The sequence below is a fragment of the Fomitopsis serialis genome (genome assembly GCF_022376445.1).
Source record: "Fomitopsis serialis strain Sig1Antser10 chromosome Unknown B0H18scaffold_25, whole genome shotgun sequence".
Classification (NCBI taxonomy): Eukaryota; Fungi; Basidiomycota; class Agaricomycetes; order Polyporales; family Fomitopsidaceae; genus Fomitopsis; species Fomitopsis serialis.
In genome coordinates, this window is record NW_025954985.1 from 21,685 (window position 1) to 44,902 (window position 23,218).

General features: G+C 56.2%; 5 protein-coding genes across 5 annotated transcripts; 4 read left to right on the plus strand and 1 right to left on the minus strand.

Annotated features, from left to right (window-relative positions):
* Positions 1–1,342: 1,342 nt before the first annotated feature.
* Positions 1,343–2,715, plus strand: B0H18DRAFT_1118093 (uncharacterized protein; the record flags this gene model as incomplete). Its single annotated transcript, XM_048033714.1, has 3 exons — positions 1,343–2,195; positions 2,256–2,434; positions 2,491–2,715. 3 exons carry the CDS (start codon positions 1,343–1,345, stop codon positions 2,713–2,715), a joined length of 1,257 nt encoding a protein of 418 aa, XP_047894505.1.
* A 1,980-nt stretch (positions 2,716–4,695) lies between these two features.
* B0H18DRAFT_1001286 (uncharacterized protein) lies at positions 4,696–10,553 on the plus strand. The gene is made up of 12 exons (XM_048028289.1): positions 4,696–5,030; positions 5,541–6,551; positions 6,618–6,788; positions 6,889–7,877; positions 7,929–8,162; positions 8,219–8,781; positions 8,839–8,987; positions 9,044–9,132; positions 9,192–9,298; positions 9,350–9,445; positions 9,494–9,613; positions 9,665–10,553. The coding sequence occupies exons 1-12, from the start codon at positions 4,780–4,782 to the stop codon at positions 10,253–10,255; spliced, it is 4,371 nt and encodes a 1,456-aa protein (XP_047894506.1). The 5' UTR covers positions 4,696–4,779; the 3' UTR covers positions 10,256–10,553.
* B0H18DRAFT_1001288 (uncharacterized protein) lies at positions 10,554–12,045 on the minus strand. Its single transcript, XM_048028290.1, has 2 exons — positions 11,962–12,045; positions 10,554–11,910 (listed from the first exon to the last, which is right to left on the minus strand). Exon 2 carries the CDS (start codon positions 11,770–11,772, stop codon positions 10,858–10,860), a length of 915 nt encoding a protein of 304 aa, XP_047894507.1. The 5' UTR covers positions 11,773–11,910; positions 11,962–12,045; the 3' UTR covers positions 10,554–10,857.
* A 438-nt stretch (positions 12,046–12,483) lies between these two features.
* B0H18DRAFT_1158567 (uncharacterized protein) lies at positions 12,484–17,469 on the plus strand (the record flags this gene model as incomplete). The annotated part of the gene is made up of 11 exons (XM_048035790.1): positions 12,484–12,771; positions 12,828–12,896; positions 12,955–12,984; positions 13,035–13,139; positions 13,188–14,104; positions 14,157–15,323; positions 15,368–15,670; positions 15,707–15,802; positions 15,861–16,460; positions 16,511–16,727; positions 16,786–17,469. The coding sequence occupies 11 exons, from the start codon at positions 12,484–12,486 to the stop codon at positions 17,467–17,469; spliced, it is 4,476 nt and encodes a 1,491-aa protein (XP_047894508.1).
* Positions 17,470–17,985: 516 nt separating this feature from the next.
* On the plus strand, positions 17,986–19,382 carry B0H18DRAFT_1084567 (uncharacterized protein; the record flags this gene model as incomplete). The annotated part of the gene is made up of 5 exons (XM_048031808.1): positions 17,986–18,651; positions 18,826–18,994; positions 19,016–19,050; positions 19,089–19,174; positions 19,235–19,382. The coding sequence occupies 5 exons, from the start codon at positions 17,986–17,988 to the stop codon at positions 19,380–19,382; spliced, it is 1,104 nt and encodes a 367-aa protein (XP_047894509.1).
* Positions 19,383–23,218: the final 3,836 nt, after the last annotated feature.

Below are 23,218 nucleotides of genomic sequence, written 5' to 3' on the forward strand. Positions count from 1 at the left end.
TTCATGGATGGTCAATCAGTTCCCCGAAGGCGGGTGACTCGGTGACCGGGCTTGACGAACGTTGGTCCGCGTCGCAAGGGCAGTGGGAGCGGTGTTCAGCGTGAGTCTGAGCAACCAAGTAACGACACCAGGACCTGGGCAGGCTTCACGAAGGTACGCAGCGTCGAGGTGGGCGTCGTACAGGATGGCAGGCCTTGCGCAGGCAGGTCAGGGCCACCCCGAGTCGGGCCACACCCGACTGTTGATCCAGGTTGATCCAGCGGCTCAGTGGCTGAGCCGGACCGTCCCAGCCACCGATGCAACACGTCACGACTGTATAGCACCTGGGCCGTGTGTCTACCAACCATCGTGCACATATTTGACTGTCTACACCAAGTCTACACACGCATCTATGCTCGACGCACATATGCGCTAGCGCAAAACGACATCAGTCGACTTGACGAACATCTCTATGCTCTGATTCAGATGCCACAGGATGCGTTCGCTATCGAGCAACTCACACAATGCGTCTCGAAAACCAGGGCACAGGAATGACCTTGCCTCGAAGGCATGAACTCAACGACCTCGGATTGACGGTACCTAGGTGCGCTGCGTAGCAAGTCAAGTAGCGGAGGCCGGCGTATGATAGCCCGCGTGGACCGCGCGCGGAACCAAACGCAAGTATGACTGCTCGTGGTACTCGTCGTATGCAGCGTCTTTACAGTCGTTTGCTATGGTTGTCGCATGCGCGCGACGAGAAACTTGGTTTTCCCTCTTTGGCTGGCCCCGACGCACCAATAGAGCTGCCTGGTCAATCCCGTTGTTTGTGCGTAGCCTATGACAGTCTCTTCTCAACCGCGGCCACGAAACTCATGACACCTCGCCTGCATCCCCACCACAGAACATGAACGGTAGTCAGCAAGACACCAGGTATCACGAACATTTCGGACGAGGGGCCCAGGTGCTGTGGTCGTTCTGCCGATGTGTGCCGTGGCCATGGCAGAAGTGGGACGGGGAGCCACAGCCCCACCCGTACGCTGGTAACTTACTTAAACGTAAAGCGACAGCCATGATGCAAACGATTGCAGCAGCGTGACAAAGCGTAACCCGGCAGTCCTGGTCAGCGTGCGGTTTATCCAAGAGATCTCGGACACCTGCAGCGTGCTACAGCCAGCCCCTCCCTAGCTCCTTGTGCCCTCCCTTGCGCTAGCTGATCGCCCGCGATCGCGCACATTATCATCACGGAGGACATAATCATGATCGCGTCCTCGCACCAGCCTAACGTTGGTACTCTCCTAGTTCTGTACGTTGCGCAAGCCCCACTCATGCACTCGCATAGCGTTTTTCTCCTCCCGTTGACGACATGCCACACATACAATGCCCGAAACGGAACGCAGACGGGCAGACTTACGACGACGACTCGACACGACCTGCCTCTGCGCAGAGCAGCTTGCTATCGACCCCAAATGCTGCTCGCTTTCCGCTCGAAATCTTCGAGGTCGTCATCGACGAAATGAACAACTACACGTTGCTTGCAGCGGCGCGGGTCTGCGCAGCGTGGTACCCTCGAGTCATGCGCAACCTCTACCACACCGTCGATATCACCAGACGCAGACGCTTCGACATGTTGTTCAAGCAGTGTCGCGCATCTGCGCATGTCAAGCAGTGGCTCGCAACTACGCGCGAGCTGCGAGTCACGGATGGTACTACTTCCATGGCTGCCGGTGGCAGAAATTATCGCTTTCTTCACGCACTCCCTCCTGCCCTTGGCCACGCGATGTCCGGAGTACAGCGTCTCGCCATCAGTGGGCTGCGCAGTGACGTGCACGCGACATTTTTCCCTGCCCTATCACAGTCCTCGTCTGTCGAGTCACTGGCACTGTCCGAGTGTTGCCTGAACCTCTCACAGCTTCGGCGGATCATATATACCTTCCCCATGCTTACAACACTCACACTAGAAGATATTCAAACCGCTCCGCACGACATTGTCAGCCCTGTGGGGGCTACATGCTTTCGCTCGCCATTGGACATACATCTGCGCCGTCTTCATATCACTGCGCACCGGAAACCCAATTTCATCGACTGGATAGCGCAGTCAGGCCTCTGCATCTCCCTCGAGGATCTGACAGTCTGGGTCCATGAAGAATCCTCGCGGCAAAGCGTGAGCGCACTCCTCAAAACCGCAGGGTCTTCCTTGACTCGGTTACAGTCTCACTGTTAAGACGCCCTCTTCCTTGCTCATCCGACTTCGCCGCTGACGCACATGCACGCTGTAGATGTCCACGGCGACCTTGTGCAGAATATCGTTCTGCGATCCTTGGATCTCCATCTCAATGATGTCCGCCTCACGGTAGAAGATCAGGGGCGCAACACGAACGAACTAGCGAACCAGTTACACGGCGTCCTTACCACTATCCGAAGCCACCAGCTCGAGCGCATCGAGCTCGCGACATCTGTCCACTGGGGCTTCTTCCTCGCCCCGTGCACGAGCACCTCGCCCCTGCGCACGAGCACCTTGCATCCGACCTCGAGCGCGTCGATCTACGGGCCCTGCACGAGGCCACAAGCCAGCCGCACTTTCACGCGCTGAAGGATGTCAACGTGCAGATGGACATGTGGGGTCTGAAGGGCCATACCAAGGCTGAGGTCGAGGACTTCGGCCGGAAGCTCGAGGCCATGTTTCGGGGGTTGCTCCGGCCGTGGTCTGACTGCGGTATAATCAAGCGCCTCACCTAGGTACAGATAGCGTAGACGTGCGCGAGCTGCTTTGCGTGAATAGGCAGAACAGCGAAAGCCTTTTGAAGCATCACAGTGATTGCTACGGCGCTTCATTGTCCATGTCTGCATCTAGGATCGTTTTCTTTACCAGCCAGTTCTTACGCACAAGATGTATCTGCGTCGAGCAATCCGACTACAGCGTCCCCGTTGGGATCACTCTACTCGTCAGGACTCCGGATTCGATGTCTCCCAGTAAGCAGATTGCATCCCGGGTGTACGCTTCATTGATCGCTTTGTGGCTGATGATGCATGCCTAACTAGTAACCACACTCGTTCTGAATCCGAGAACCAAGCATGCGTGATTGTTGGTACTTCCGCATGTCGCTGCGGCTATGCACATTTCGTCATGACTTCGAACCATATCACCGCGCGACCCATCTTTGGCTACATACAAAGCCGCGCAGGAGCTCCGATGTTCGTCAATGATGATAAATGAATTTGGTGAGATGTGTACATTTGAACCGCAGAATGCCCCTAAAATTCGAGTCCAACGCAACGGGAAACATATGTATGTATCAGGTTCCCGCGCGTCCATGATCGCTGACTGCGTTGAAACGTTGCGAGTTTCCCCGTCCGCGTACATCGCGTGCTTGACAACGCTGTGAAGTTGCGGGAGACCGTCGACAGTATCATCCCCGGGCCGCTTCATGAAGTTGGAACCGTCGAATCAGCCTGTGCGAAGCAGACCTTCCCACCGTTGCCTGCAATTCGCATGCCGAGCAATATACTTAGACATATTGTGCGATCTGTCATCGTGTGCCAGATACGACAGATTGAAGCAGCGGATTCGATGCTGTGTCTACGCACACGTCATGCTCAGCGCGCACCCAGGAAACTGAGAACATCAGACGCACAGCAAATGGTCAGCTCGACTCGCTGCTAGCAAGCAGATTGACATACCAGGCAGTGAGCGACATCAATGTTGCAGACGTGTGTAGAAAGAGCACGCGGCAACGTTACCCTGAACATAGCCTCCATGGAGGCCCCCGTTACTAATATGGACTTACTTACGAGCTTCACAGGATGATGAGGTTGTGGCAACGGATCGGCGGCAGATGGTGTTCTGGAGCACTTGACGACTGACATTCAGCCAAAGATACACACAGGACCTGGCTCGTCGTTCAAACGTTCACACCCAACAGCCTAGGCCGCCGAGCGTGGCGTAATGAAATGGACCAGTGACGGGCGTGACCACCCATACTCAGCCCCGTGATAGACGCACCTGCAACGATACTGCGTTTGATATCGAAATCCACCAACGTACCTTGAACGTCACTGCAGCGAGTGCCCAGCGCAGGTAAGACGACGTCCGCAAAAAGCCAAGTCGGGTTTAAGGCAAAGGTCAGAGGGCCAGGACTTGACAGTCACAAGTGATAGAATTCGAGTTGAACTGTTGAGAAAGCGTCAGCCACTGGCGAAAGAATGCCCACGCGGCCGAGACCCCAGCGTTCAATTATGATCGTCAGCCACATGGGCGTAAGCAGCTGCAGGGGTGAAGTGCAGGCGGGGATGGGCCGAGGCGGCGATCCAGGGAGTCCGTAAGCGTCGGTTGGGGGGATGGCAACGCACAGAGAAGTCGGGCGTCGCAGAGCGGACGATGAGCGGACGACGCCCACCGACGAGACCGACAGAGGGCGCGATGCGTGCAGCGGGACCCAGTCCGAGTCGCCGACAGTAGTCAGCACCGGTGCGGGTGTTGAGTCAACCGTCTTGACCAGCCCGCAGGCGCCCGTACCCGGCCTCCTCCTGTGACGCGCTGTGACGCTCGGAAAACTACGCAAGGCCGCGGCAAGGGCAGTGATTGGCGGAGAAGGCAGCAGGGTGACGGAGGCGTCACGGCGGGTGGGGGTAGAAGGTCACATCCGAGGGACCCGGAGTGACGGTGCTGACATCCGGTGGTCCGCTGCTGGCCGCTGGAGGTCATAGATGCCTGCGCCCCCGTCCGACTGTTTCCCATCTGTCCCTCGGCCGGCCTTGCGCTCTCTCCTCTTCCCTCCTCCCCTCACCGAGGGTGACCCGCCCATGTCTTCACCCCGCTCACGACTCGCGGCCTGGTACACAAAGGCCGCCTCCTTCAACGTCGAGGCTCTCTTCTCCCGCACGCGCGAGCCCGGTCCGCCGCGTTCCGTCTTCATCCACCAGGACCTACCAGAAGACTATTATGATAAGAAGAGCAGGATAAAGAAGGAGCATGTCTTCGCCACTAATCAGCATATTACTGCAAAGTACTCTATCATCACATTCCTGCCCCGGAACCTACTCGAACAGTTTAGGTGAGCCTCTGTTACTTTTGCTCGTATCGAGCACAGCGCCTTCGAGGAATGGGAAGTGCACGCGATCAGTGTGGAGGCGTCGGTGGCGGACAAATGGTATGGGTCAAGCGTCACAATCCTGGGCGTGCACGAGACATCTCGCGGCTAGAACACAATCTACATGTGCTGGTCACATCGACCAGATGCACATAGACGATGTGTAGACGCAGGACGGAGGCAGTGGTCGCTCCGGAGTAGCTTGTTCGCAGAGTATCTCACCGCTTGCAGTGGTCATACCGTCATTGTGCGCAGCGGCGGCCATCCGTCGGGCAGCGGTCTTCGACGGATAGCCACGGACCGCACATGCGAAGGTGCTAGGGGCGCGATCGTCATCGCGTACGCGGGGCCGGACACTTCCATATGGCCGTTGACATGCTATCATCACGTCGCTGAGGATGACGTCCTGGCCAACACCTTCATACATTTAATTTGTCGTTCTGAGCCGAATAGTTACTGACGTATTCGGTCCAGGCGTGTTGCCAACATCTTCTTCCTCGCCATCGCCATCCTCCAGTTTTTCCCCATCTTCCCTACCATCTCCCCTGGTCTAGCCATCCTACCCCTGCTCATCGTCCTCGCCATCACTGCTCTCAAGGATGGTTACGAAGACTTCAAGCGGCACCAGGCCGATCACGCCGTTAACCGCTCTCAGACCAGAGTTCTCAGAGGTGGCGCGTTCAAGAACCCCAACCCGATGGAGGCGAAAACGAAGACCTTCATCCCGGCGATCGTCCCTATGATCATGACCTTTCGCCAGAAGCGCAAGTCGGTCAAGACGGCAGATGTCGAGGCGCTCGAGCTTGAGGCGGGTGCGCCGCAGGAGGGATTGACGCAAACGATGCCGGAACGACGCTCGGGTGACGGCGAACCCACGGCGGAGGACGATGAGGGTGTAGAGTACGATGACGAGGAGCTCGGCGACGATTTGGACCGCCCCACGAGCCCGGGGATGAGCTCACACGGTCATGGTCCTAGTATTGGGCACCACGAAGACAAGAAGCGGGCCCACTGGAAGAAGACGGCATGGGAGGATGTCAAGGTGGGAGACTTTGTCAAGATCCTGGACAACGAGTCTTTCCCCGCGGACATTCTCATCTGCGCGACCTCGGAGGAGGAGAACGTGTGCTTCGTGGAGACGAAGAACCTGGATGGAGAGACGAACCTGAAGTCCCGTACGGCATCGCCTGTTCTTACGCACCTCCGTACGGCGGGCGCGTGTGCAGATCCGCGCGCCCAGTTCAGGATCGACTGCGACCGACCAGAGATTAACCTCTACAAGCTGAACGCGGCGGTCGTCCCTGAGAAAGGACAGAAGTCGTCGGTCGACATCCAGCAGATCCTGCTTCGAGGCTCGGTTTTGCGGAACACGCGTTGGGTCATAGGTATCGTCTTGTTCACGGGCGAGGACGCGAAGATCGTACTCAACTCTAGCGGTACACCGAGTAAGCGCAGCAAAGTGGAAAGGCAGATGAACCCACAAGTGTACGTGCCTGAGGCAGGCCTGTCTATATTTTTTTTGCATCGAGACGCTTATGGGGATCTCGCTAGATTCATTAACCTTCTCATCTTGGCCGTGATGGCAGTCGTCTGCGCTATAGTGGATGCCGTTCTGGAACAGCGCTATTACCCCCGTGGTGCGCCCTGGCTCTACGCTGACGACCAGTCCGACAACAATCCGCACGCGAACGGCGCCATCACCTGGGCATTCGCACTCATCACGTAGGTCGCTCTTGGACTCCACCTCGGATGCGCACTGACCGGGATCTTCCTGATGCGTCGCTTAACCGCTGTCGCATCTTCCTCTCCCCCATCTGCACAGATTTCAGAACATCATCCCGATTTCGCTTTACATTTCGATTGAAGCAGTGCGGACCATTCAGGCTCTCTTCATTTACTTCGACCATGAGATGTACTATAAGCCAACGGACACGCCGACCCTGGCGCGCAGCTGGAACCTCTCGGACGACCTAGGCCAAATCGAGTACATCTTCTCCGACAAGACCGGGACGCTAACGCAGAACAAAATGGTCTTCCGGCAGTGCTCTGTCGGCGGGCGCACGTACAAGGGCGAGGCTAGCGCGTCCCGGATGTCCGACGGTTCCACGACGAAGGTCGGGCTGCCTGGAGAGGAAGTCGAGCGCCGCTCGTCGGCGACGCAGAGCCACGAGATGCTCGATGTCAAGAAGACGCCTACGAGCTCGACGGAGGACATCCCCGACGTCCTCGCTGCGGACAAGGTTGGTCTTGTGGAGGGCGCGCTATCCCACTTCCGGGACACGGAGCTCAGTGCGGACATCGCGGCTGCGATGAACGCGGACGAGGAGAGCGAGTGTGCGATCCACGCGAGGCTGATCAACGGGTTCTTCACGGCACTCGCGCTCTGCCATACCGCGCTGACGTCGATCGACCCCGAGACGGGCGCGATTCAGTACAAGGCGCAGAGCCCCGACGAGGCGGCGCTAGTGCAGGCTGCCGCGGACGTGGGCTTCGTCTTCCGGGGCCGCGACAAGGAGGAGCTCACGCTGCAGACGCCGTTCTCGGCGGCGTACGAGAAGTACGAGCTGCTGAACATCCTGGAGTTCAACTCGGCGCGGAAGCGGATGAGCGTGATCGTGCGGAAGATGGGCGACGAGGAGGGTGAGGAGGAGGGCGGCCGGGTGTTCTTGCTGACGAAGGGCGCGGACAACGTCATCTTCGAGCGCCTTGAGCCTGGCAACGATGAGCTCAAGCGCACGACGGAGAGGCACCTGGACGAGTTTGCGAGCGAGGGGCTGCGGACGCTGACCCTCGCGTACAAGGTTCTCGCCGGTACGTGTCTGAAAGGGAAAGGGTAGGCTGCGCGTGCTAACGGTGTTGCAGAGGACTTTTACGAAGAGTGGAGCCAGCGCTATCAAGAAGCGGTTGTCTCGCTTGCGAACCGCGAAGAGAAGATCGACGCGATCTACGAGGAGATCGAGACCGGACTGCGGCTTCTCGGTGCCACTGCGATCGAGGATCGTCTGCAGGACGGCGTGCCCGAGACCATCGAGGATCTCAAGCGGGCCGGCATCAAGGTCTGGGTCGCTACTGGCGACAAGGTTGAAACCGCTATAGGTTCGTCTCTTATGTTTCTCTCTGTGAGACGTGTCCTTAACTTGTGCGCGATTCAGCTATTGGGCACAGTACGAACCTCATAGGACGGGAGGACAACATCATTATCATCAGAGGCGGTTCGGACGGCAAGCCGATATACAACCAGATGTACAGTGCTGTCGAGAGCTTTTTCCCGCTCAGCGGTATTCTCGGCGAAGAGGGTGTATACGAGGAAGAGGATGGCCTTACGTCCATGTCACCAGGAGCACCTGGCTATCCTCTTCATCGCGTCAATACGGGCATGTCTGACCTCGTTGGTCAACACAACGGCGAGCGTCCCGGCGGTTTCGTGTTGGTAGTAGACGGTGCCGCTCTCACGGTCGCGCTCGGCGACGAGAGGCATAAGCATCTGCTCCTGCGCCTCGCCATGCAGTGCGAGGGCGTCATCTGTTGCCGTGTGTCTCCGCTCCAGAAAGCGCTTGTGGTGAAACTGGTGAAGGACGGTCTTGGTGCGATGACCCTCGCGATTGGCGATGGCGCAAACGACGTCAGCATGATTCAGGCGGCTGATGTCGGCGTTGGTATTTCGGGCGAGGAGGGCCTCCAAGCGGCGAACTCGTCGGATTATGCTATTGCACAGGTGAGTGGGGATGCGTGCTTGCGAGCTGTGGCTGTTACTGATGATGAATGGTCGCAGTTCCGGTTTTTGAAGAGATTGATCCTGGTGCACGGGCATTGGTCGTACGCGCGCAACGGGAACATGATCGTCAATTTCTTCTACAAGAACATCATCTGTATCGGCGTGCTTTGGTGGTTCCAGATCTACTGCGCTTGGAGTAGTTCATAGTGAGTAGCCGTCTCATCTTCGATACTGGGCGTGTCTAATGCAAGGCGGCGTACAGCGTGTTCGAGTACACTTACCTCCTCTGGTGGAACTCATTCTTCACGCTTGCTCCTGTCATCGCCATCGGCCTTTTCGACCGGCATGTCGGTAAGTAGCATGCATGGACAGGATATCAGGATCTCTGAATGATTCCCATTCTTATCTAGATGATAATGCTCTGATGGCGCTACCAGAGCTGTACGAACACAGTCGTAAGGGGGAATACTTCGGTCTCAAGCTGTTCGCACTCTACATGTTCGACGGTCTCGTGCAGGTATGTATGCACCTATCGCACCGAGCAAACTATGTTCTGACTTATATACAGTCGGTCTTCATTTTCTTCTTAATCTTTTATGCCTACGCGACGACTACGACTGCTCGCTCGGACGGATTAGCCGTGTACCAATATGAGTTTGCGACGGTCAGTACACTATTCCGTTCTGTCGGCGCGTACTCATATCAGACATAGGTCATGGCAATTGCCGCAGTCACTACTGCTAACTTGTTCAACGGTCTCAACACTCGCGCTTGGACAGGTTGGGTGTTCTTTGCTGTTGCGCTCGGTTTGGTGCTGGTTTGGGCCTACACGGTGAGTTGCGTTTCACACAGCCGATCGGTGTTGCTCATGACCCATATCAAGGGCATTTACTCTGCCATCACCCCGGGCTGGTTCGCGACCCCCGTCTATGGCAATGATCACTACTTATGGCCATCAGCCTATTTCTGGTTCGGCATCATTCTCACTGTGGTCCTCGCCTTGCTTCCCCGCTTCCTGGCCAAGGCATACAAGCAGTCATTTGATCCGAGCGACCTAGACAAAGTACGATACCTGCACAAGTACCACCCGGATCACGACTTCTCGACAGATAGGCCTCCCCCACCCGGAACAACGAGAATTCAGCCGGCGTTGACGCGGAAGCCGACGAGTCGGCGACCCTGGAGCAACAACCTCGCAGCTGGCAGTCGGACAGATATGGCTACCGGCCTCCAGTCGCCACACCGTGGATTCGACTTCGCCACTGAAGAAAACGGCGTCGCCTTGCAACGGATACAGACCAATCTGTCCGAGCAGCAGGGCAAGCACCGCTTGTCGTTCCGGCGACCAAAACGGAACGGCTCTGTTCTGCAGAACTTCTCATTGCCTCGATCTCTTCGGCGGAAGAAGCCGCCGCCACCATCGCGGTTGCGCGACCCCGTTGACTCGCCGGAGTCGTCGTACTCAAGACCATAGAGCCCGCGGCTTCCCAACGTGCTGCTCCTATGTCATGACCTCACACGCTCGCTTGTGCTACTTTGCTCATTTATCGACGGGAAGTTGTATCCATCAGTGTTCGAGTACTTGCCTAATCTTCTGCTTACCCCCCACCCCATCTGTCACAAATTCTGACGATACCGTGTCTACGGACACGATGCCATGAAGTCCGTAGCCTACCTCTTACTTAGACAGTGCATTTGTAATATCAGCACCACGCAATGACACCCTGTATCTATTTCATAGTGCTGAATATCTTAGTCGTGTTGAAGTGCTACGCTTCCAGGCGTGTTGGTCTTGGTGTTGTGCAGGTCACATCGACCTGACAAGCCCGAACCTTCTGGGCCTTCATGTATGGATACAGACAGCGTATATGCCCAGAAACTCGGGTTTGTGGGGTGCAATAGATCCCATGAGTGATGGAACGACAAATAACCAAGGGTATGCCAATGAATTACGAAGACCGAGTTGGGTGCTATTGTATGATGCTATACTAGAAAAAGCGCAAACTGAGATGTCGGGAAGAGAGCAGAGGAATGCAGAGGAAACCCAAGAAGAAATAACGACGACGAGAATGTGAGTCACTCCGTGGACGTGGTTGTGGTCGTGGTGGTCGTGGTTCCGGTCGTGGTCTCGGCCTTCGTCTCCGTCTTCACCTCCGTCTTCGTGTCCGTGGTAGATGTTTTCTTCCCAGTCAGCGTACCTGTCTTTTTGTTCTTCCCAATAACCTCCACCGTGCTCGTCCGCTTGTACGCGGTGTCGCTTGCACTCGCCCCGTCCTGCGTCCGTGCCCGCAGCTGTGCCCACGTATTCGATCCGACCTCCTCCTCCCATACACCGCCTTCCTCGCGATCTTTGTGTGGGTCCGCAGGAGGTGAACTGAAGAGATGGTCCATGGAACGTGACCTGGCCACCCTCTTATCGGGTGCATCCGTGGAGAGAGAAGACTGAGGCGGAGCGCTGTCAGAGTTGGTGTCCTTCGAAGATTTTCGTCGGAAGAGTGTCCGCGTCGCGCCCTTGACAAACTTCCCGATGGCGGCGAACGCCTCCTCCGCGGGGTCCGTGCCGAGGTCGTCGTCGGGCTCGTCGCGCAGCTCCGCGTCGGGATCGTGCTCCCAGATGGGAATGGGCGGCGAGCCGTCTGCAGGGAAGTGAAGCGGGAGCTGTGTAGCGAAGTTGGGGTTGATGCCCTGCTCACGCAGTTGCCGGCGGATAGCCAACATTCGTGAGCGCGCGGCAACTCCGAGGGCGACATTGGACTTTCGACGACGGGGCTCGATGGACGGCAGCGGGGCGAAGGATATGTTCCCTCCGAGTGTGCTCGCGACTGAGCTGGAGCTAGACGTTCTGAGAATGGACGTGCGGGTCGATGTGTCGAGGGAGGTGGAGGTGGAGGCTGAGAGAGAGGACTCGGCGGATGCGGAGAGGGAGGACCTCGACGATTCGGTTCGGAGGTTGAGTGCTGGTGCCTCCGAGGTCACGACAACAGTCGCCATGCCGGGAGACAGTGAGGACGCTCGGTAGAGGTCGATGCCAACGTCGGAAAGGATTGGATTAGCGGGAAGGCTGGTTGCGGTCGCTCGCCCCGGAAAGTTAGGATATTAATGAGCGGATACGATTGGGCATCGACGAGCCTGTCGACGCATGGATAAGTGAATCCGCAAAGTTGCGGAGGGCGTGCTCACCGTAGTTGCATCCACTCGAGCAGGGGGGTCGCGGGGTGAGACGGGACAGGGTGGACGGGTGAGGAGGCGATGGTCAGGGCCCCAGGAACACGCGCCCACAGTTATCTCCTTCCGCGGACCATGAAGTCACATCATTATTACGTACACTACATTCAATTCACACATTAGTGAGTTTATTACAAGTCAGTATATTTTTGTAGCTACGTTCATCGAGCCTCTTACCACAACATACTTATGTACAAGGCTTGTAACAAGGACACTTGAGCGTTCAACGTTCCACACTCATCCGAGTCTCCAGGAGCTCTTCCTTTCATGCGTCCTACCTGAGAATCTCTACCATCCACTTACAGAGCCGACTATCCTGCCAGCTGCTGCAGCGTTCCGCGCTTGACCTGGCCTTGACTGCTGGCGAGTTGTGCAAACGCTGGTGTGTAACTGGTCGACCATAGTTCGTCCTCTTTGGTGTCAAACACATTCGTCATGAATGGCCAATCAAGCTCTTAGTCTTAGATTCATGACAGAATGTCCAGTTCGCGGGCTGAATCACAGGCTCCGCAATACGGCCGTAGGCGGTCCAATACCGCGCAATCCCTCTACAGGCCTCCACCACAGGCCTCTGCCATACCGCTGAGATTCGGAGACACCAAAACGCTGACCATTTGGGTTCACGATCCGAACCAACCGCCTGGCTCCAACGTTATTTTGAACCATGCGCATTGGCCTGGTGTTGCGGAGGGTGACATGCTCGCCGACGAATCGTCTGGCTTTTTGTTCAGCGTGCAGAAGGATGAGGCTTCTGCGAGGCAGCAAGTAAGTGCAATTATACTTTCGGTCTGATGCACAGCTCATACCAACACTCCGGTCAGCTATCTATTCCACGTCCTGTGGCAGAGAAGTTTGGCTTGAGGAATCACGGCGAAGTGACCTTGACCAAGGTCAGGACACTCATGCCGCTCCCACCTTACCCAGTCAGTCGCTGAAGCGGAGTTATAGATCGACAAGTCGAAGTACTGCGCTAATTACGTGGAACTGACATTTCAAGACCAATATCTGGGACGCAATGAGATGTGGAGACTTGGATCCACCTGGTCGGACAGTGCATCTATGTCCATCAGGAGATCTCCTTCATTGGTGTCATCGGTGCCAAGGTGCAAGCTATCTACATTGACGGGCGCAAGGTGTGTTCATATGGTCATGCACTATGCGGTGTTCTGAAATTACACCAGGTGCCTGCGGCCTACGTGACGCCCGCGACCAAAACGGTATACCGCTCCTTGTCGGCGAAAGTGACCATCTTCATCCAAGTTTGTCGAGAGCTCTGGCAATTTGCTGGCGACGGCGAGCGGTATAACGAGAAAATCGTGCACTCCTTCCTCCCCGAGCTATTTTCGCAGTGGAACGAAGCGAAGACGAACCACATCGTAACGATTGTCCTCATCTCACGCGTCTTCTATGACAGCTCCGAGATCCACATCGCAGCAGGACCCCTCCGACAGGACGACAGTGAGCGATGGTACAAGGACTTCTTCAAGGTCATCACTGATCTCGAAGTTCTGTACGATTGGAAACCTACTCTTGTTGACCTGAAGACGTCCTTCTGGGATTTCCAGCGAGATATCTTGCTCGCGCACCACTTCCATCACGCGTCACGGTCCTCGGAAACGCAGCCCGGCGAAGAACAAGTCCGGCTTGTCGGCCAACTTTCGTACGCCCGCGATGGCCCGCTGCTCGAGGCTCTGAATCTTGGGCTGAACCCTACGGAAACTCACTACATCGACCGGTCGCTCTCTTTAACGGGCTCTTCTACCATCATCATCACTCCTGGGACAGGCTATTTCCATGTGGGGAAGGAGCTTCTGCGCCTGACGACCACTCGCCTCCTGGACCAGGGCTTCGCAGTCGAGCTTGTCTCGCTGGCTAAGCCTCCCTTGCACCAGAGCCCGATATTCTCGTTCCAGGCGGTGGATCCTGAACTGACGGCGACCACGGGGAAAGGTGGTCCAAGGGCACTCGACCCGTTGTGGGCGGACGACGATGCGTCGCATGAGTGGGATGCGGAGAAGAGTACTTTCTGGTGGGAGCCGTTCTGGATGATGGCGTCGTTCTGGGACAAGCAGATGGACCAACCAATCAGACCAGACAGGTATGCTACTCTGTGTGACCTCGTTATTGCCGTAGCTGAACGTACGCCGTAGATTCGTCGCACGAGCGAAGATGCATGAGATTGAGATGCTCGGTCTTCTCGACCACGACGTGTTGTCCAACATCGAGATCCCCTTCCTAACGAATCTCGTGCCGAATGAAAACGCGGCTCCTGTCACGGCCGAAGATGCTGACCAGTTCGACTCAGATATCTTCTCGTATGGTCAAGAGCCTCAAGTTGGTACACACATGCGTCGTAGTCTTACTCTGACCTCATCTGGGAGTGGCACGCTATCTCGGGCTTCGACTGTACGCCTGAGCGGGAGCTTCAGGGTGAACGCGGTCAACAGGGCTTCGACGACGTCTGCCTTCCCCTCCATAGAGGAGAGTCCACGAAACCCTCTTATGGACCTCCCCCTTGAGAGGTCTTTGGATGCTGAGAGCAGACTCCTGTCGGCGCCGTCGGGTGGGCTGAGCACATCACCGTCCCAATCCTCCATGCGATCCGTCCGCTCGTCCTACTCCCACAAAAGCACGGCTTCTGCGATGTCATCGACTAGCCACCGATCACGAACTAGCAAGGCCCCGTTATCGCGTGGCTCTACTAGCATGAAGTCTCGCTTGACTCCATCGTGGCTCTTCAATCCTTTTAGGAGCGGCATCAGCCAGCCGCAGACCTCTCCGGTGTCTGTCTCGACCAGTCGCGGCGCGAACTCCGAGACGCAGGACACAACTCAGTCGACCTCTTCCGATAATTCATCGAACACCTCAACCGCTGTCCCGACGCCCGAGCAGAACTCTCCAGAGAAGAAGGCGGTTCAGATCCCTCGATCCAACTCCGTTCGCAAGAGACCTACAGATGAGGAGACCTTGGTCTCCCGCCAGGCATCGCCGAGGCATCTCTCCCCATTGAATGCTTCCCCGCGTGACTCATTCCTGGCCGGTAGGCGGAGGACGATCAGCAAAACATCCACACAGCTCTCCCTCGTTCCGTCTGCACCTCCGCTCAGAACCGACCCCAGCAAGCCGACATCAGCTGTCCTGTACCCGCTTTCCTCCCTCGCCCGGCGATGGCAACACTTGTTCCCGCAGCCCCTTTCCAAACACGATATCAAATGGAAGGCGATGATCATCCCGGGATGCCTGCCGCTCACGACAGAGTTCTTCCCATTCATGTCGGAACTAGAGACGACGTACGACATGCACCCATACGACTTGTGGTTGATCCAGCAGATATGCAGTCATTCTTGGTGAGACCGCCCAGTGCAGCTGGCAACGCGGACGACGTTCGACGTGCCTGGGCTCTCATAGTCATGCGCGGGATGGTCGCTGTCCGATTAGCACAGGGCTTCCAATTCGTGATAAGGCCTCCCAAGTCCATACAGCAACCGGAGGACGCACACAACGCGTTGCGCCGTGCGCGCTCCTATCTCGCGGAGGATGACACGAGTTCCAAGCCGGTCGGTATCGCGGACGTTCTCAAGTCTGCGGATGATCCGGTCTACCTCAGCATGAGCAATGAGATACATCGCATTGCGTACATCGGTGATTCCATCCAGGTGCGGCGGTGGGTGCGCACGATGCCACGCACACGACCTCTCAGCTACCAGTGCCTCATCTGGCCAAAGCTTGGGGTCGGGTATACCGAGCTGGTCACCTCCTTCGTCTCCCATGGACTAGAGAACTACGGCTGGAACAGGCAAGTTGCTCACGCGTTGCAATGGCATGTTAGGTACCCGTAACTCACATCTTTCCAGGCTTGACATGCTAGTCGCGGGATACGAAAGTCAGTTCAACGAATCGATACGTTATTGGCGGACTCGCTTCGTCGTCATTCCCACTGACGAGTCGCCAAGCATTCATAACGGTCCCAATGGGGAGGAGCTCAACGAGGAGGAAGTACGCCTGCTCGGCATCGACAAGCTCGCCGAGTTATTCTCTAGAGCACGTTGGATCCCTCCCGAGGACCGAGGCAAGCCTGTCCCACCAATCCGCTTCCTCACGACCGATCTAGACCCGGCTGCAAGCGTCCTTGACGAGTCTCTGACAGCGCAATTGGAGGACATTCACGCTTCCGGCCCGTTGCGCAAGAAGCCCAAGAGTGCCAGAGACATCGGCGATACGTCTCTTCTAGCTATCGCGAAGGCCATGCGGGAGGAGGACGGCGTGCCTATTAAAGAGCATAGGTGGCACGGTAAGAAGTACGCGAACTCATTCACTGGTTCAGACTTCGTATCCTGGCTCGTGCGCGAATTCCGCGATGTATCCACTAGGGAGCAAGGTACTGAGTGGGGCGGGAAGTTGCAAGAACAAGGGCTATTTGAGCACTGTAGGGGGGCGCACGGGTTCCTTGACGGGTACGTCAATGAATTGTCACGCTGATTATTCTCACTCATCAACTGCGCAGACACTATTTCTACACCTTGCGAGGCGAGTACCTTATTCCTATGACACCAAGAGGCGGAGGTTGGTTCCGCGCCTCTCGTCACGTTTCGGGAGAAGAACCAAGCATGAGACCGGTTCATTATCCAGGCAACGTGGAGAAGGGTTCGCCAGCGTCTCGCAAGGCGAAGAAGCGTCTGATCTTCAGTCAGAGCATGGTGATAGATACTGATCCCAACAAGGTGAGGGCTTCGTTAACTGAGCCTTCGTCCTGCTCATCCATATGGTCAATTCGCACAGCGGAGTGACCAAGCCGAAGCAGTAATTCTCCACCACGACATCATTCATAACCCTGCGACTTGCTTTCACTTCGAATTGCAGTGGATCGGTACAACTGCGCGGTGTATCGATGATCTTCTTCGTCAGTGGAGCCGAACTATCGAACGTTATGGCCTCAAGCTAGTCGAGGGCTACGTGACGCAGATTTGCGACATCCAGGAACGCAACCCGTTCCAATCTTGCTTCCCTGTGCCACTGGCTGAGCCCCCGCCCATTGTCCCTGATTTTGAGAACCGGGTCGTGGAAGGCGTTCAGACGAGGCATTACTTCGAGTATGCTATCCTCCGCAAGTTCGGGTTCGTGGTGGACATCGAAGCTGCATCGTTATACCCAGACTCGGTTGACGTTGTCTATTCGTATCGTCGCTCGCCCTTCAAGTATTCGCAGTGGGTTCATCGGTCTGGGGTCGCTTTCGTCCAAGTGCTAGGCGGTCGAGAAGGCTTCCTATTCCTCACCAATCGCTTGATGGCTCCGGGTCGCATTGGGACGGCCCTCAATTACCAGAGGCCTGCAGCTGCAGCCGAACAGATCCGCATGAAGTTACAGAGGCTTTGCTCGGATCGCGAGGCGTTACGCAGGTTCTACGAGGACGAAATAGCGCAGCTGCCTCCGACACTAGATGAACCGCCTCCTCTGCGGATATGATTGTGGGTGCTCGGTTACCTCGTAACACTTACATTCGACACCTGACTCGAAGCTCGGAACATCTACGCACACGGTTCGCCGTCAGTATACCACTCATAATTGACGCATTACAAACATATCACTGTCTGGTGCACACATCTTGCAAAGCTAGGCATCCCTATCGGTAAGAGAACTCCCACATCGTCGATGTCTTTCACGCGGTCGTTGACTATGTCGAGACTAGCTACACGCAGTGACTTACAACTGTCCCGTCTTCGATATGTTAGTTAGTAAGCGATGACGCGACCACTGTCTTGCCTTATCTTTTGGATAATGCGGCCATCGTGTGGTGCATCGAAGGCATGGTCACTTTTTGCCTCGAGTCCTCGGACCCCTTTGCATTGTTCTGACGTCGGGTCATATGGTTGCACACAGCCTTGCACTGTCAGACCGCTAGGATCCGAGTCGCCGACTCATCATACAAAACTGTTCAACGGAGAGTCGCACAGGCTCCTGCCGTCTACCACCTATGACGATATGGGGGATAGTAGTCCCGCTGTTATCCATCAACTGCCCTATGACATCCTCCTCCACATCTCCTCCCTTCTACCTGCGACTGACATTGCCCATTTGCTCAGCACCTGCCAAGCGCTGCGTCCTCTATCTTACGACGAGTACATCTGGAAGAAGCTCTCAAATCGCGTTGGAGTGCACGACTTGACCGGCTTTGGCGGTCGGTCATTCCGCGATGTGTATATTGGGCTCCTGCACACATACTCTCCGTTGCTTGGCCTATGGGCCGGGGATCATCCGTTTACGGGCCAGATCCTCGAATTCCGTCTGGATCTCGGAGGTCAAGGACGGTCGCCCGGGATTGTGGGCGAGGTGTGGATCTTTAGATCGCTCGAACCTGAAGAGTTCGATGATCCAATTGCGATACAGCATCCAACACGCGTCCCTGTACTGTGGATCGGGTTTCTTGATCGCAGCTTGGGGGACGAATCGGGTGAAGCTCAAAAGGACGCGGCGGCCTCCTGTTTCGTCGTTAATGGGCAGACGTCCGCACATCCAGCGCATCTGACTATCATGTCGGAGACGAAGGAGAGCATCTACCTCCATACACGATATGGCCAGCATCAGCACCCTACCTTTCCGCATCCCGCTTGGCACGAACCAGTCGTCCGTTTCCCAGAAGCACAACACGTCCACCCATGAACGTCTCCCACTCCACACGCTTGACATATCGTCTCGCCCGCTAGTGCCCATTTGCTTCAAGGCTGCCTCTGACACCGAACCCCTCGTGCGATATCTATCACTTGCAGTCGCGGCTGCATCGAATCACTTTCACCCTTCCTGGGCTTCAGGAGCTGCATCCAGGACCCTTCGCGGTATTACCCGTTGCGCTCGCAGGAAAACCTCTGCGCAGGCGCGGCTGGAGTCAGCCCTATGGGTCCATCGCGTCTCGCTGGCCTCTGGCTCGGCTCTTATGGGGCACATGGAACAGAGTGTCTCTTCCTGACTTACGACGATACGCTCAAGTCCTTACGTGCTATCAAGGTCACTGGAGATGAAAACGTGCCTCGAGGGAGCATAAGCTGGGATGTATCACAGCTGAGACCCACCAGTTGTCAGGACCGGAGCGCGACTTGTGGTCGCGTGCGATTGGGGACATCGTCCCGGCATACACTTATCGTGGGCTGGGTACTGTCAGCGGTCGTGGTTACATGTACGTGTGATGCCGCTCCGCTTCCTGCATGGTATGCTGAACACGATGCATGCTTGATAGGCCTCACCAAAGAGTGCATTTCGATGTAATCCTTGCTGTGGTCGGGCCGGACGAATTGCGTCTCCTGTGGATCGACGACGGAGATATCTTCGGTTTGATACGCTACCACGACAACGCCGTGACGCAATCCGAGATCAAGGAGACATAGACGTGACACCTGTATGTGCTCAGCAAGTGTAAGCTCACTTCGGCCGTGTATCCTCTTTGACTCGCTCGGTATTGACTGCCACACGTATAGGCAACAATCCACCGATCTTGTCGACATGAGTCTGGCCATTGTATCCAGCTTTCTCCAGTGAACGATCCATGCATCGTCGTTGAAAAGAGATTCGCCTTGCTGATAGGCTTGCTATTGACGCTCCATATACAGAAGCAGGTTCTGGTCGATACAGTTCGTCAGGTGTTGTACAAGCCGTACAAAACGTAGACCTCATAGCCAGTCGTGATCGGCCATATGTAATAGCGAAACAAGCTTTGTGTGGTGGGTTCCTGGGTTGTATCATTCGCAGGTTACGAGGTTGCGCAATAGGCATCGTGGTCTACTGTGAAGTATGCAACTTGAAGAACGAGTTGGCTATGATGCGTTCGTTACGACGATCATCGTCGTGATGAACGCTTTTACGGAGCTGCTAGGTTACAAGTGATCCATTCGATATCATATGTCAACGTTTCAACAGTGATTTCTCTCCGACTCGGACGCATCTCATCTTTGAACCCACCCAGAGACTCGGCCGCGTTCACCGAGATCGACATCCTCTCCGCTGTGCCAAACGGCCCACCGATGAACATTCATAGAAGGCAGATCCAACCATCCAGCGTTCCCATGCGATCCCGTTCGTACGCCGCCTGCGCAAAAGACAGTCCAGCATGTCCCGCGCCGTATGGATGTGCCCGAAAACATGCAGCCGTGATTGGACACGCCATCGCGCATCGAGTACAGTACGGTAGCCCGCCCCTGCTTGCAGATCGAGATGATATACTGCAGGTTCGTGCGTCACCAACACGGTCGCAACTTGAGATGGGCCACTGAGTGAGGCTGCGCCACCGGCACTTGGCGAGAACGTATACCGCCGCGGTCTGATTGGTTGGCACTCAGCAGACGCCGGTACGATGTTCAACATCGCTTGCACTCCGGGCCAGCTTGGTGAGTGTCTCACATATGTCAAGTATTTCCAGCCAACGTCTTGCACCACCAGTACGAATCGGACCAAGCTAGTGCCACATAGTATGCCATATCAGCAGCCGTGTCAAGCGAGAACTTGAACGCCCACTGGCAGGGCCGCTTGCACACGTTCTACTAATGCCGCCGGTGACGAGGCAGAGGGTACGTGCGGTACTTGTGCGTCGCATGCAAGGAAAATGATTATGAATACCGTAGAGAATCCAGGTCAACTAGCGTATGAGCGATGCTCAAGTGAAAATGGAATGGCCGAAATTTCACTCGACTCTCACCTGCGGTTTGACTTCGTTATACATTGAACCTAGTACGATATCCCTCATCAGACTGTCTCTATTCATTCACAGAAGGATTTCGACGGAAGGAAGTATTATGTCACCTCGTTTGCAGTGGCCAAGATCCGAAACGGTGCTGTGCATTTCTTCACATCGCAGTTAGGTCATAGGCTGTGTGACATCTGGAAGTTCAACTTTCGTAAATGAACAGTGGCGAGCCTCAGGGTTTGCGCTCAACACAAACTACGTAGGTGCATCGGCCTAAGCGATTCTCATCTCATTGACTGATTGTAGCCTTATAGGATGCACCTTAGGGAGACTGCGGCGACGCGTTCAATGGAACATCGATAATGGCCTCCTGTATTGAACCAGTCCTCCGATCAAGGGTCCAAATACGAAGACCTATTTGATCTGGGAGGCATAGACCACATGCCGAGGGCATGCGCTGTGCACGTTGCAGTCGAAGCTGTCCCTTGCCAGGCTACGCCACAGTTGACACAACCTTGCTAAGTTTGCATAGACTTCCGTTCTAACAGGTGTTGCGTCGATCGCAGGCTGTTATCGCCTATAAACCCTCCTTCGACGGTCTTCCTCAAGAGCGCCTCTCGACGACTATCTCTGGCAGCAGGTACGTTTACAGGACTATCAATCCGTTGTCTTGACTGACATATGTGCGTGCCTCGCTTGATATCGCACTCCGTGACAAGCTCAGCCATGGGTGGCGTCGCTTCAGCCGTGACTAGGTCGCCTCTGTGTTCTCCCCATCTCCATGCCGTCCGCGGCATCGCAAGAGTACTCCAAGGAGCATCAGCCATGGGCAGTTCGCGGGAACCCTGTATGGAAGAGCTGGAATACCGCATGCAACAGCAGCAACTGGCTATCCAGGCCGCGGGGGCCACCAGGCCAGGGCCGAGAGGCTCGCCGCATCGCGGAAGATGGTGAGGCAATCCGAGGAGCAAAGGATGAGGTTGAGGAACTGTCAGACGGCAGGAAGAAGAGAGCATTCGCAGCGAGGAGGCCAGGCGAAGGGCGGAGGAAGAATTCAGGAGGGCCGACGCAGACAGGCGCATGGCGGAGGAGGGGAGGAGGCAAGCGGAGGCCAACGCCAGGCGAGCGGATGAAGGCGCGCTGTAGCCGAGGCTGACGCGCGGAGGGCGCAGCAGGAGCAGCAGAGGGCCGATCAGGCTCGACAGGAAGCAGAAAGGACCGCGGCGGACGCTAAGGCAGCGCGCGAAAAGGCGGAGAAGGACTTGCGCGAGGGCATCCGCCCGATCGTCATTCCTACTATGGCTCAGTTTCGCGCGACGAAGGCCCGCCTGCAGTACAAGGAAGGCCTCTTCCACTTCGCCGTTGCCGGCATCGCAGGCGGCGGCAAGTCATCTCTGATCAACGCTTTCCGCGGTCTTCGTAACAAGGACAGGGGCGCTGCACCCACAGGCATCGTCGAGACGACCAGCGTCATCACTCGTTACCCCGACTCCAACCCTTCGAATCCGTTCGTGTGGTACGACGTTCCCGGTGCTGGCACGCTGTCCATCCCCGACTGGCAGTACTTCACCGACCAGGGACTCTACATCTTTGACTGTATCGTCGTCCTCTTCGACAACCGCTTCACCGCGACGGATGTAGCCATCCTCCGTAACTGTGCCCGCTTCCAAATCCCTACCTACATCGTCCGCTCGAAGTCAAAGCAGCACATCCTGAACGCTGCGAATGACATGGACGACGAGGACGAGGACATTACCGAAAGGGCACGCGAGAAGTACATCCGAGAGACGCGTGCGAGCGTCGCACGCAATCTGAAGGCAGCGGGCCTGCCCGAGCAGCGAGCGTACATGGTCGACAAGGACACGATGGCCCAGGTCGTGAAGGGAAGAGAGCCGGAAGGATACATCGACGAATGGGAGTTGCTCCAGGACCTCCTCGGCGAGGCACGTCGCCGGCGCGTGGTTGAGAACTGATGCAGGCTTCCGTAGGACTTCGTCTGTGTCGGGATACACCGTTTTGGCTCTGCACCGTCTGTCATATGATGTTATGCATTCATGCCTCGCCTCGCCGGTCGCCTGAAACTAGTTTTCCTTCATTTACTCGAGCTCAGTGACTGACTATTGAGAGCTGTTGGATTTGGGCTGCATCTTGTCATTGTAAGTCTGCTGGTCCAGTGCTATGCCTAGGCCTCATATCAAAACGTCCGTCCCACATGTTTTGGATCGCCACGCGTACAAGGACACCGAAACTTGCAGGTCCTCAAATTAAATCTACCAGGAGCGTGTACGCTGTAGCTATATGCACAAATACCCTCAGTACCATCGTCGCGGTGGTTCACCGCTTCGACCACTTCGACAAGGATGCAAGTACCAAATGTAGGTAGACAGATTATTTAGGCATGTCGAAGGACTGCACAGGATCGAAGCCCGCGCGGCTGTGCGCAGGGACATGCTCTACTCGGAAGGCCGCTTGCAGCCTGCAGTGCAATGTAGCCTGACAGGCTTCATACGTCAAACTGATTCGTGGGCACATGAGTCACAGCCA

Bases quoted from the DNA above. Each gene is read 5' to 3' on its own strand.
- B0H18DRAFT_1001286 (XM_048028289.1), top strand. From the start codon at position 4,780: ATGTCTTCACCCCGCTCACGACTCGCGGCCTGGTACACAAAGGCCGCC. The intron at 8,782-8,838 runs GTGAGTGGGGAT...GAATGGTCGCAG, and splicing joins CGGATTATGCTATTGCACAG to TTCCGGTTTTTGAAGAGATT. The intron at 9,614-9,664 runs GTGAGTTGCGTT...ACCCATATCAAG, and splicing joins TGCTGGTTTGGGCCTACACG to GGCATTTACTCTGCCATCAC.
- B0H18DRAFT_1001288 (XM_048028290.1), bottom strand. From the start codon at position 11,772: ATGGCGACTGTTGTCGTGACCTCGGAGGCACCAGCACTCAACCTCCGA.